This window comes from Talaromyces proteolyticus, assembly GCF_021365285.1.
Source record: "Talaromyces proteolyticus strain PMI_201 chromosome Unknown BGW36scaffold_11, whole genome shotgun sequence".
NCBI classification, from domain to species: domain Eukaryota; kingdom Fungi; phylum Ascomycota; class Eurotiomycetes; order Eurotiales; family Trichocomaceae; genus Talaromyces; species Talaromyces proteolyticus.
The window spans coordinates 739,927-752,524 of NW_025764287.1; the positions used below are offsets into that span (position 1 = coordinate 739,927).

Genomic DNA, 12,598 nt, shown 5'->3' on the forward strand with positions numbered 1-12,598 from the left:
CGTACCCCTCCAAACTGGTAGCGCAAATCCATCAACATTGTTATATTGCCGATAGTTAAAAATAATGCAAACTGAAAGCCTTTTCAATATAAAGTGAGTTGCTCCACTTTCTGGAGCATTTCCGTATATATAGTAGACAGCTAGTTCAAATTTCACTGTCAACCCGGATAAACCTCCATGCAGTTCCTTCCTCCGGTGCGCTAGTAGTCACTAATTGCGTATCGTCATTTCCACCTATTTTCATTGGTTCAAACCAGACACGAAACCACTGCGCACGCTTCACAAGAAGTATGTGACCTCCATCCCGGTGGTGCTCTACCCAGAAGTGCTCCCAATCGTCATGTACATTTGCCCCTGCAATAAATTTTCTATGATCGTTATGTCCTATAAAGGTGTTTGAAGCCTCATTCCTAAAGCCATACCACCTGTCCGGGTGCCTCACGCAGCGCCATTGAATTCTGCCGTCGCCTTCATTGTATCGAGAGACTAAACATAGCATGCCACTCCTCAGTGCAATAACAAGTCCTGTCTCAGGATCCAAGATTATATATGAGCTTCCCTCCGAAGGAGGTTCTCCAGAACTCATCATTTGCGGGAAGTCAGACGCTTCTAAACCGCTTGGTCCATCGAAAACGCTGGTATGGGTTGGCGTATTGAATCCATCTTCATCTGTGGTGGTAGAGGACATTGAGTCGACATATTCCATGACGTGTAGGTTCAAGAGATTTCTGGCTTTTGAATACTTCTAGACCAATGTATGGTAGTATGTAATGGGACTATTAAGGAAATGGCAGCTATATCTACCTTACAATTCTAAGGTTTTTACTTATAAACGAATACAAGCAGCTGCTTCTTGTAGTGTGTTCCTAACGATAGGTGAAAGGCAAGAGGCGGAGCATAGGAATGCGGGGATGAATGGAAGTCAGGTGATGAACGATTCAATCCTGGTCGCCCTACGTAAACTAAACGCAGCATAAGTTACATTTGCCATTTTACTTTTGCAAAACGGTGAAAGCCAAGATCAACATATTATTTCTTGCTGGAACGGGGATATCTCCGAAATAAAAGTAACTTTATGGTGAATTTCAATATTCAATACAGCGCCTTGTCAGTTTGGCTTTACTTGATATCATTCTCTTTCACGAGAAGACGCCTCGGATTACTTATAAATATATCATTTCCCAGTTTCGTAGAATTAATTTTGATTTTGGTTTAACTATGCGACGAATTACCCCTGTTCTGTACCGCATAGCCTCAGCCGCGCTTAGTCGCGGTGATTTTTGAGCGGCTAATGCGGAGTCCTGGTTGGCGAGGCTGATACCGCGAGGCTGATACCGCGAGGCTGGGATATCATCACTTGAAACTGATCTCAGACACTTCGATTACTTGACTTTATTGTAACAAACAGATAGCAATCTGCCCCTCTGAAGAATACCTCGGACATATCAACTTCTTACTTGATGCTTGTCGGCCTTTTATCTTCGGTTTACTCCAGATGCGCCCAAACAGTCGGGACGAATTTGCGATTGCAATTATCTGTGCGCTGACTCTTGAGGCGGAGGCTGTCGAAGAGCTCTTTGATAAAACCTATGATAGGTTAGGCGAGTTCTACAAGAAACAACCCGGAGATGACAATGCATATGTTAATGGAAGGATTGGGGCGCATAATGTGGTTTTATGTTACATGCCAGGTATGGGGAAAGGAAACGCTGCCAGTGTGGCATCAAGCTTGAAAATCAGCTACAAAAGGATCGAAGTGGCACTGATTATTGGTATATGCGGAGGTGCTCCATATCTGTCAAACCAGGAAGAGATATTTTTAGGCGACGTCATAATAGGTGATGCGGTGGTCGAATATGATTTTGGCAGGCAGCACCCTGGTGGATTTGACCGCAAGACAGGAGTAAAGGACACACTCGGAAGGCCAAATCAAGAAATCCGATCATTGTTAGCAGGCCTCCAGGCAAAGCGATCTCGCAGAGAACTTCAAGCTAAGATGCTACATCATCTGCAAGAAATCCAGGGGTCACAACTTGATTGGGGTCGTCCGAACTCTGTTGATGATATCCTCTTTGAAGCATCATATCAACACAAGCATTACGGTTCAATTTCGCATCCTAGGTGTCTCTGCCTTGATGACACGTCAGATAATGCCTGCGAAGCAGCCCTAGAAACAATTTGTACCCGGTTAGGCTGTGATGAGGACCGAATTTGCCGACGTCGACACCGTACAGAACACTACAATCCAAGGGTCCATATTGGGAAATTTGCATCTGCTGATACAGTAATGAGGTCTGGAATACACCGTGACAATATTATCGGAAGAGAGGAGGTTATTGGCTTTGAAATGGAAGGGGCAGGAGTCTGGGATAATATTCCATGCATTATTATTAAAGGGGTGTGTGACTATGCAGACAGTCACAAGAATAAAGCATGGCAAGCCTATGCAGCAGCAACTGGAGCAGCAACTGCTAAAGCTTTTTTGGAGTATTGGAAACCCGCTGTTGGAGAAGGTCAGTACGCACCTCTAAGTCAAGTTCCTCATTCATTGTACCTGTTATATTCCCCCAAAACCGTAGCACCGTCAAATTATGGTTGCCGAAAATAACAATGCTCACCCGCAATAATGGCGGGGCTGAAATGCACTAACGGACCTCAAGGTTATACTAGTGAAGACCAACGTTGCCTGCAAGATGTCTTCCTGAGCCATCCAGATGATGACCGAAGACGCATTGAGGCGATTAAGGGTGGATTACTTGACGACTCATTTCGATGGATCTTGGATAATGCCGAATATCAACGTTGGTGGAACAACCCAGGGAGCCAACTTCTTTGGATCAAGGGAGATTCTGGGAAGGGTAAAACTATGCTTGTAATTGGGATAATCAAGCAACTTTTGAAGCCAGAATCATCCAAGTTTCCCGCCTATTTCTTTTGCCAGGGAACTGATCCCAAATTAAACAATGCGACCGCCGTCCTGCGGGGCTTGATTTATATGTTGATCATCCAACAGCCGCACCTAATCTCACACCTGCGACAAAGATACAGCACGGAAGGTAAAAGACTGTTTGAAGGTGGAAATGCTTTCTACAGTTTGTCCGCGGTTTTCGAAAATATTATTGGAGATCTACAGCAACCTACAGTACACCTGCTGATTGATGCTCTTGATGAATGTAAAGAGGACTTAGAAAACTTACTTAGACTTATTGCGAAGACAATGTCTATGACATCTGTCCAAGTCAAATGGATTGTCACCAGTCGCAATATGAATCATATCGAGGAGATCCTGGATCACGATCATGAAGCCAACACGCTCAGCCTTGAGCTCAACGCGGACCGTATTTCTCGTGCAATTGAGACATACATCTATTACAAAGTATCGCACCTGAAAATACTCCAACACGATCAAGAACTCCAGGAACGGGTCAAATATCAACTTTGCCGAAAATCTGATGGGACATTCTTATGGGTGGCCCTGGTGATTGAAGAACTTCGCAAATGCCATCTTGAAGAAGAAGTCCTTGATGCTCTTGAAGATATTCCAACAGACCTCTCCAAGCTCTATGATCAAATGATAGGGCACATAGATCAACTCAAGGGTCGGCGCCGTGATATATGTGTTATGGTCCTGTCGATGGTTGTACTTGCCTACCGCCCGCTGCATTTATCTGAGATATGCCACCTGACTGGGATTGACAAAAGGCAAGAGGTAGATAGGGCAATCATCCTGTGTGGATCATTTCTTTCAATCCGCGATGAATATGTCTATCTCATCCACCAATCGGCCAAGGACCATCTGGACAACATTCATGCGACTACTGCCATCTTTTGGGAACGCTCAACGATTCACCACAAAATGTTTAGTCGATCTGTAGAGACCCTCTCAACCAGGCTGCGACAAAATATTTACAATCTTGAAAATCCAGGTGTTTTAGCCTCTGAGGTAGCAACCTTTCAACCACATCCTGACCCTCTGTTGGGCCTGCGATATAGTTGCACGTACTGGTTGGACCATTTCCTTGAAGTTGATCCGGAAGTAATTGATAATAGTGAAGCAGTAGAGAATAGAGGAGTAATGGGGTTTTTTAAAAAACATCTTCTTCACTGGTTAGAGAGCCTTAGCCTTATTGGTGAGGTCCCACACGGAATTCTATCGTTCAGGAGGCTTGCATACCGACAGCAGGTATGTGAAAATAAGCAATTTTCAACATATCACATCTAATCTACAATAGGCTCAAGATATTCCCCACTCTCTGTCGATCTTGAACTACAATCAAAGATATACTTTGAGTGTATTTCTGTGTAACGACCAGGTGCGTCTTCATACCAGGAGCCAAAATATTAATTTCTGATATCGACAGGCTGCTGTTAAAATACGGCGCAATTCTGTCTTACTGGAATCCGAGAAATTTGTAAATAGCTATGGGTCAATCATAGAGAAGGCTCCGCTGCAAACATATAGCGCTGCACTTGTCTTCTGTCCCCAGAAGAGCGAAATCAAGAGACTTCATTGGGATGAAAGACTAAAATTTATCAAGAATGTATTTGGAACCCAAGAGTGCTGGGATTCATGTGTGCAGACACTGCGTGGCCACACTGGTTCGGTCAATGCGGTGGTATTCTCATCAAATGGCCAGATGTTGGCGTCTGCTTGTGAGGATCACACCATCCGGCTCTGGGACGCAGCGACAGGCACCCTGAAGCGTATTCTACTTGGCCATAATGGGTCAGCTCGTGCATTAGTCTTCTCTCCAAACAATCAGGCCCTGGCATCTTCTTCAGATGACCATACCGTCCGGCTCTGGGATGTCGCCACAGGCGTCATTATGCAGACACTGAGGGGTAGCAATTGGAAGGTCCATGCAATAGCCTTCTCACCAGACAATCGGATGCTGGCATCTGCTTCTATGTATCACACTGTCCGTCTTTGGGATATAGCCACGGGTGCTGTCAAACAGAACTTAAAAGGCCATACAAATTGGATCCACGTAATAGCCTTTTCGCCGGACGGCCAGGTGCTGGCATCTGCTTCTGATGATAATACTATCCGACTGTGGGACCCGGCTACAGGTACTGAAAAGCAGAAAGCGGGAGGCTGGAATGTCCGCGCAATAACCTTCTCGCCAAATGGTCGTATTCTGACATTTGCTTTAGCTGATGCTAGTATTCATCTATGGGACACAACTACAGGTGTTATCAAACAGGTAATGGCGAGGCAGGACTTCAAGGTTGATACAGTAACTTTCTCACCAAACGGCCGGGTGTTGGCATTAGCTTCATTGCATAGGATCCAACTCTGGGACATAGCTACTGGTTCCATAAAACAGCGAATGGGCGAAATATCCTCCAAAGTACACGCAGTGGCCTTTTCACCAAATAGCCGGATGTTTGCATCTGCTTCAGACGATCATAATATCCGCCTTTGGGATACAACGGCAGTCGTGACAGAGCAGACACTAAGGAGTCATAATACGTCAGTAAATACAATTGTTATCTCGCCACATGGCCAGATACTGGCATCTAGCTCAAATGATGGCAATATCTGCCTCTGGGATATTGCCACAGGCACTGTAAAGCAAATCCTGCAGGGCGATTACTCAGTTAGTTTAATGGCCTTCTCACCGAATGGCAATGCATTAGCGTTTGTTTCAGATGATTACACTGTCCAGTTCTGGAATCTTCCTGCTGCCATCACAAATCAGGATTCGCCGGGCCACATTATATCAGCTAATTTATTAGCTTCTTCCCCAGATAGACAGATTTTATTGTCTGATTCAGATTATGACGATACCCATCTTTGGAATTGGAACGCAGCGAGATGCCGTCAAGAACAATGTTCGAATGGTCATACCAGCAGTGTTACTGCATTAACATTTTCACCAGATAGCCAGATACTGGCATCTGCTTCTAATGATCACACTATCCGGCTATGGGACACAAGAACAGGCAAAATGAAGAAGACACTAAATGGCCATTCTGATTCAATTAATGCGGTAGTTATCTCACCGAATGGTCGGATCCTGGCGTCTGCATCCAAAGATTACTCTGTCCGGATTTGGGATATTGCCACAGGCAAGACGGAGCAGATACTGAATGGCCATTCTGGCTCTGTTAATGCAGTGGTTATCTCACCAAATGGTCAGATCCTGGCGTCTGCTTCCAATGATAACTCTGTCCGGGTCTGGGACCTTGCCACAAGTTCTGTGAAGCAGATCCTTCTAGGCCACACCAATTCAGCTAATGCAGTCGCGTTCTCACTAAACGGCCAGGTACTGGCGTCTGCTTCAGACGATAACACCCTCCGAGTATGGGACACGGTTATGGGCAAGGAGACACACATTTGTAGTATTGGCATTCCTATTAAGACCTTGTCTTTCTCATCTGACTCTTGTCTGAATACCGAACGTGGCTCGTTAACTCTGCGACCAAGCTGCTCCGAGGATTTTGAGGTATCCTGGTCAGCAAGTGGAATATACATTTCAGATAAATGGGTTACACGAGATGGGCAAAATTTAGTATTGCTCCCAGCAAACTACCGAGCGACATGCGCAGCTGTGTGTGGAAACTTTGTAGTTCTCAGCCACGAATCAGGCTACCTTTCATTTCTTGAGATGGCCTCAGCTTAACTATATACGTAGCACATATGATTCTATATATAATTGATGCGAGGAACTTTTGGCCGTCTCCCATATCACTGGTGGAAATCCTACCCAGAATGCAAATTCCTGGCTTGCAGCCCAAAATTGAAAACACCAGTAGGTTTGAAACATGTAAAGTGGATGACTGCTAAGTTTAGTTACGAAGGGAAAGGCCCGAACGATGATAGCTCCGACCCTCACAGGTATTTGACCAGCAAGTCAGTTTCAACGTAAGTGATTACTCATCAAGAAATTTAGTTTAGTGTGCAAATTTGATGTGTATTGGGATGCACACCTGAGCGGCAAAGAACTCTTCTATCTAGACATATTTATATGCAAATTTACACATTAATTAGTCGGCAGGGGCTAGGGGTCCAGTAATTGCTTTTTGTCACTTACAACGTAGCGTTTTGGTGCGTTGACCGTAATATTGATTTTTCAGCCTTTACCTAAAACATTATAGTGCCAAATATTCTGACAAGTCACTAATTCAACAGAGTGATTACAGGCCACTCACTCTGTTACCACAGCGATTGTAATCTGAAAATACCTATATCATTAATGACTGTGCCAAGAAATAATCGTGCAGCGATGTACGTTACAGCTAGTTTTGTACCTGTAAGCTGAATACTTCTCGTAAATTACCTCAATTACTTACTGTAGATTAGGCCCGGAAGCGGCGTTGAGAAAGAGTCAAAGAGTAAATCTTGTAAAGCCGAAGGTGCAAGGTGCTGTAGAATACTCCAATATAAATACAATATAGTTAATATGATTAATATCCAAAATCACATAACCTTTTCATGAGTCCTAGAGATCATACCGTTTGAGATACAGGTCTTGCTTCTAGTGATTCTGTTTCTACAGGGCACTGCATCGTAGTTTTCACAGTACTGCATCCGCAAAAAGTGTTATGGAATCTCTATTGTAAGAGCTTTGAGCATTTGATAGTAGTGAACTAAGTAGGAAGAATATATTGAGTAGGCTTGACATAGGACTTAGTTATTCTTTAGAAACAGGATGTAGATACAATATGTGGCTCATATAACTAGGCGATCCCCTTACCGAGACACTCTAGCCATATTCGTAACAAAAAGCTCTCCGACGGAGACGGAGTCCACTTTAAGTCCGTCGGACCGCTTATATTCTGCGATGTCCGCCCGTACCGACGGGTGCGATCTTTTTCTATGATTTCTGATCTGCTTATGCTTTGATATACCAATATGGCCGACTATGTCAATCCCCGAGCACATGCCTGCCAGAACTGTGTTAAGGCAAAGGCTAAATGCTATGACCAAACAGACGGACGCTGTGAGAGGTACGAGTTCGGTCAATCCCCGACGCCACAGCGTCAACGCTGAAAGGCTCTGTATAGGTGTAAACGCCTCGACAAGCACTGCATAATGCAGGATCGTAGCACACCACGACCATCAAAGCCTTCCAAGTCAAGGTAAACTTCTGCATAAGGCCTTTCTCGTACCGCCTGCCTGCCCGGTCCGCTATTAACGCGTAAGATGTAGGCGAAATGACCAAGCAAGGCAAATTGCACAGCTGGAGCAGAAAGTCAACAATCTAGTCTCACTTCTTGGTGCTTCTCCGCGATCTCTGGATAACGGGGCGCTAAATGCTATTACGCCTGAGTCCACTGGACTGACCTCCAGCGCGTCAGTTTCCATGAGCGCTCCGATCGACATGAGACAAGCTATTCCACAAGGTTTGCCAACTACACAACAATATGAGCTTGAACCGACAGTGTTTTTGCCGTCAGAGTGCAGACCTAACAAGAGCCCGGACTATTTGCTGGACACCTTCCGTCGCGATATGGCTCATCAGGTGCCGTTTATATCAGTTCCCTTGCAGATGTCGGCTCAGGCCCTCTCAAGAGAACGCCCCTTTCTTTATCGCGCGATCATGACTGTAGCGTCGTATCATGACTCTGTACATCAATTACAGATGGGCCAGGAACTTGTAAAGTACATGATGGAGCATCTTATCGTACTTGGCGAGAAAAGCCTGGACCTCCTTCAAGGGCTTCTGGTCTATATCAATTGGTACAACAGCCTATTTCATGTCAATTTTCAGACAAATACCTTACTTGGACTCGCATTCTCTCTGCTTGTTGATTTGAACTTGTACATCCCATTCAAGAGCAGCAAAAGCCATGAAAAATTTGTTGGCGAAATGAAAATTACCGCCACTTCTAACCCGAATTGGGCTCGGAGTTCAGAGCCATCAAGGGAAGAAAGAAGAGCTGTCCTCGGATGCTTCTATCTCTTCTCATGTGTAAGTGGTTCTAATTTCTGTCAACGGTTACTCTTGGGCTCACTTGTTGTTAGGCATCTTCTAAATTTCGTACTTCGAACCCCCTACACTGGACAACCAATATCCAGCAATGCTACGAGGAAATATTGAAAGCCCCAGAATACGAGAATGATATACGGCTAGTTCATCTAATAGATTTGCAACGAATCGCAGAGAATACCAAATATATCATCATCCGCGAATTCCCATCATCGAATGCGTCTGTTCCAAATAGTTCCATTGGTATACACTTAAAATTACTGGTGTCCGACTTAGAGAAGTTCAAAGTCACACTACCTGAGAGATTTCAACAAGATTGTAAGAGTTGCGTCCATGGTGTTTTGCAACGCAATGAATGCTGACTAGAAATGTCTCGTGTAGCGATGATGCTGATGCATTATCATGCGGTTGAGATACTTGTTTCAGAATTGTGCTTCTTCATGCCACCTACGGCTCCAGCTCAGGAACCGTCCCTCAATAGAGCAGACGCCTTATGGATGTGTCTGACAGCGACTCGCGCACTTGTAAATATCTATTTATCACTAAATTTACAGCCCCACATCAGCTTTTCCGCGATATTGTTACAACAACTCTACATCGCCCTGGCGTCATTGTCTAAGTTAGTATTATTCAAGGCCGACGACTGGGACGCGAATTATGCTCAACCATCAGTGGAATTGTCTACTCTGTTAGATAGTTTAATTACAAGAACCGAAGAACATAGCTCCCGGTACGATTTGATGGAGCACAACAAGCCCTGGCTACAGACTAGTCGGAGGTTGAGGCAGGTGAGGACTCGATTTGATGACCTGTTGTCAAATGAGAATGTCTCATCTGCCACTCTTTCCACCACACAGCCATCAAATGGTTTATTGGCGACATCATTTCATGATTTTCGTCTCGATCCTTTTGGTTTATTGGACGATAGATTTTGGCAAACCATGCAAGATGACTCAGCACCATGCAATTAAACCCTGTTGTAACTACATTATAGCACCATATCTATTAGAGGATTTCGCTTTTACGTTTACCTGCCGGGAGTGCGCTGTTTTGACACGTGCTGTACAGCTGTACAATGTAGGGGTGCTACCGTGGTAAGCCGTCGGAGACGTACTACTCCGGCTCCGACGGAGACATCGCTGCACCACAGGAGTGGATAGTTATAAATAAATACATATCGAGGATGGTCGGTTTTTCTCGAGAAAATTCACCATAGAAACTATTGTTCACACATTCGGTAGTAGTCGGCACATGAACTGCTGGACCTGGTGAATACGCACGTTATCCTACGCAGCGCCGAAATGCCAAATTCCAACACGTCTGATTTCGACGGCTCTCTCAGCAATGAACCCAAACGGATCGAAGGAATAGTAGACGGCAACGACGATGGTGATAATAGTATGAATAGGCCAGCTGCTGCGAATGCCCCGCGAGCTCTTCCCGCGATCCAGCTGTATACAATCGTCGCTGCAGTTTCACTGGCCGGGTTCCTCTATAGCCTGGACGTTACAATTATTACGACTGTGAGTTACTACTATACTGATTTGTTGAAGCCAAAGACATAAGTCTCAATATACATGTGACTAACTTGCTCGAAAAGGCCATTCCCGCCATCACCACTCACTTCCACACCATCAAAGATATCGGCTGGTACGGAAGCGCCTACCTTATAACCTTGTAAGAGCCGATATTCAAACATCAAATTATATATGCATTTCGGCAAGCTAACAGGTGCTCACCAGGTGTTCTTGTGCACCCGTCATGGGCAAGATTTACCAATACTACTATTCGAAGGTAACCTAATCGTAAAGTCATTACGCTAAATAGGATTCAGCTCATCCGTACTGCCAGGTCGTCTTCTTCATATTTGTAGTTATTTTTGAGATCGGCTCCCTGATCTGTGGAGTGGCACCATCGTCAACTGCATTTATAGTTGGCCGAGCAATCGCTGGAATCGGAGGCGCTGGCCTCTTCAACGGGGGATTAGCGATCGTCGCAGCCTCCTCCACGAAAGAGCAACGTCCGAGTAAGAAACCTCTGCAGATGAACGATTTACGGCGTGGGCAGTCTACTAATTTATTGCAATACGAACAGGTCTCGTTTCTCTGGTATACGCATTTTCCCTACTAGGAATGGTGATCGGTCCCATAATCGGAGGGGTGTTCACGGAGAGGGTTTCTTGGAGATGGTGTATGTCCAACTGACATACTATTGAGAGTTACAACTAAAATACAATGCAGGCTTCTATATCAATCTCCCAGTTGGTGGGATTACGTTAGGCGCGATCACTCTCGTCCGCATTCCAGACACCAGGGACAAGTCCAAGACAGCTGCTACCTTGTACGAAGCAATTAATCGGCTTGATCCTATAGGATTCTGCCTCTTTGCGCCAACCTGCATTATGCTTTTGTTGGCCCTCCAGTGGGGTGGCTCGACGTACGCCTGGAGTTCATCCACTATAATTGGCCTTTTCGTCGGCTTCGGAGCCCTCTTGACTGTCTTTTGCGTGTGGGAATCACGACGCGGGGATTCTGCAATGATACCGGGATCTATTCTACGCCAGAAGATAGTTTACTCCTCATGCCTTATCAACGGGCTACAATTCGCCTCCCTCTGGATATTTGCATACTACTTGCCTGTCTGGTTCCAAGTAGTTAAGGGCGCGTCTCCAATCATAAGCGGCGCCTACTACATGGCCACTGCCGGACCGCTAATAGCAGCGACGATGCTCACGGGGTTTATAGGTAAGTATTTAATATTAAGCCTGACGGCTTCAAGCCCTAACACGTCCTGTTTAAAGAATAAACGTTTGCTAATACTCATCCTCTGTTTTAGCTAAGAAAGGAAATACCTCTTTGTACTCTTTAATCGGAAACTCAATCGCGGCAATTGGTTCAGGCCTGATGGCCCTCTTTACCCCGTTCTCTCCGACAGGAGCTTGGGTTGGCTACCAGGTCTTATCTGGCGTCGGCCGTGGTATCACCCAACAGCAACCTGTCCTCGCAGTACAGCAGAACCTTGAGCCATCAAAGATCCCAATCGGTGTGGCAATGGTTCTTTTCGGACAATTCTTCGGAGGAGGATTATTCCTAGCACTAGCAGAAACAGATCTCAGTAGTTCCCTACGGTCAACACTCCCAGAGTATGCTCCGGACGTCAATGCCACCTTGATTTTTGACGCGGGTGCTACGGGGGTAAGAGCTGTAGTTAGTATCGACCAATTGCCTGGAGTAATATTGTCATATAATAAAGCTATTATCAACACGTTTGTAAGTATATGATTTTCCCTTGCAGAATACGTTTGACCGAAGTCTTGAGCTACTGACAATCCAAAGTATTTAGGTACCGCTGCGTCTGCATTTGCTGCAATAGTATCTCTATACATATTTTTTGAGCATTTTAGGGTTACGAAACCTAGCAAGTAAGCCGGGAATATATAGGCGCGTTCAGGTCCGAATATGATCCTACTGTGTATTAGGAGGTACTTCAACTTTTGTTAACTTATATTGGAATATATTTAACTATATTATCTATCCAGTTTATTAATTCATCCCCTTATGAGTAATTAAATAAGTACTTAGTAATTAAATTAAACTTTCCTTCCTATTATTAACCTATATACCCCGTATATATTATATGCTCTATAGCTTCAATCCGACGAA

At 44.9% G+C, this 12,598-nt stretch overlaps 4 protein-coding genes across 4 annotated transcripts; 3 read left to right on the forward strand and 1 right to left on the reverse strand.

Moving 5' to 3' along the window:
• Window positions 1-30: 30 nt before the first annotated feature.
• BGW36DRAFT_386882 (uncharacterized protein) lies at window positions 31-846 on the reverse strand. Its single transcript, XM_046217053.1, has one exon. The coding sequence runs from the start codon at window positions 704-706 to the stop codon at window positions 146-148; it is 561 nt and encodes a 186-aa protein (XP_046068054.1). The 5' UTR covers window positions 707-846; the 3' UTR covers window positions 31-145.
• Window positions 847-1,363: 517 nt separating this feature from the next.
• BGW36DRAFT_386883 (WD40-repeat-containing domain protein) lies at window positions 1,364-6,639 on the forward strand. Its single transcript, XM_046217054.1, has 4 exons — window positions 1,364-2,513; window positions 2,661-4,183; window positions 4,233-4,313; window positions 4,362-6,639. The coding sequence occupies exons 1-4, from the start codon at window positions 1,496-1,498 to the stop codon at window positions 6,624-6,626; spliced, it is 4,887 nt and encodes a 1,628-aa protein (XP_046068055.1). The 5' UTR covers window positions 1,364-1,495; the 3' UTR covers window positions 6,627-6,639.
• Window positions 6,640-7,820: 1,181 nt separating this feature from the next.
• Window positions 7,821-10,252, forward strand: BGW36DRAFT_386886 (uncharacterized protein). The gene is made up of 5 exons (XM_046217055.1): window positions 7,821-7,953; window positions 8,011-8,085; window positions 8,156-8,918; window positions 8,972-9,254; window positions 9,318-10,252. The coding sequence occupies exons 1-5, from the start codon at window positions 7,859-7,861 to the stop codon at window positions 9,905-9,907; spliced, it is 1,806 nt and encodes a 601-aa protein (XP_046068056.1). The 5' UTR covers window positions 7,821-7,858; the 3' UTR covers window positions 9,908-10,252.
• BGW36DRAFT_400161 (putative efflux pump antibiotic resistance protein) lies at window positions 10,238-12,361 on the forward strand (the record flags this gene model as incomplete). Its single annotated transcript, XM_046218606.1, has 8 exons — window positions 10,238-10,459; window positions 10,537-10,613; window positions 10,679-10,730; window positions 10,788-10,962; window positions 11,031-11,126; window positions 11,177-11,680; window positions 11,772-12,205; window positions 12,272-12,361. 8 exons carry the CDS (start codon window positions 10,238-10,240, stop codon window positions 12,359-12,361), a joined length of 1,650 nt encoding a protein of 549 aa, XP_046068057.1.
• Between the last annotated feature and the right edge of the window lie 237 nt (window positions 12,362-12,598).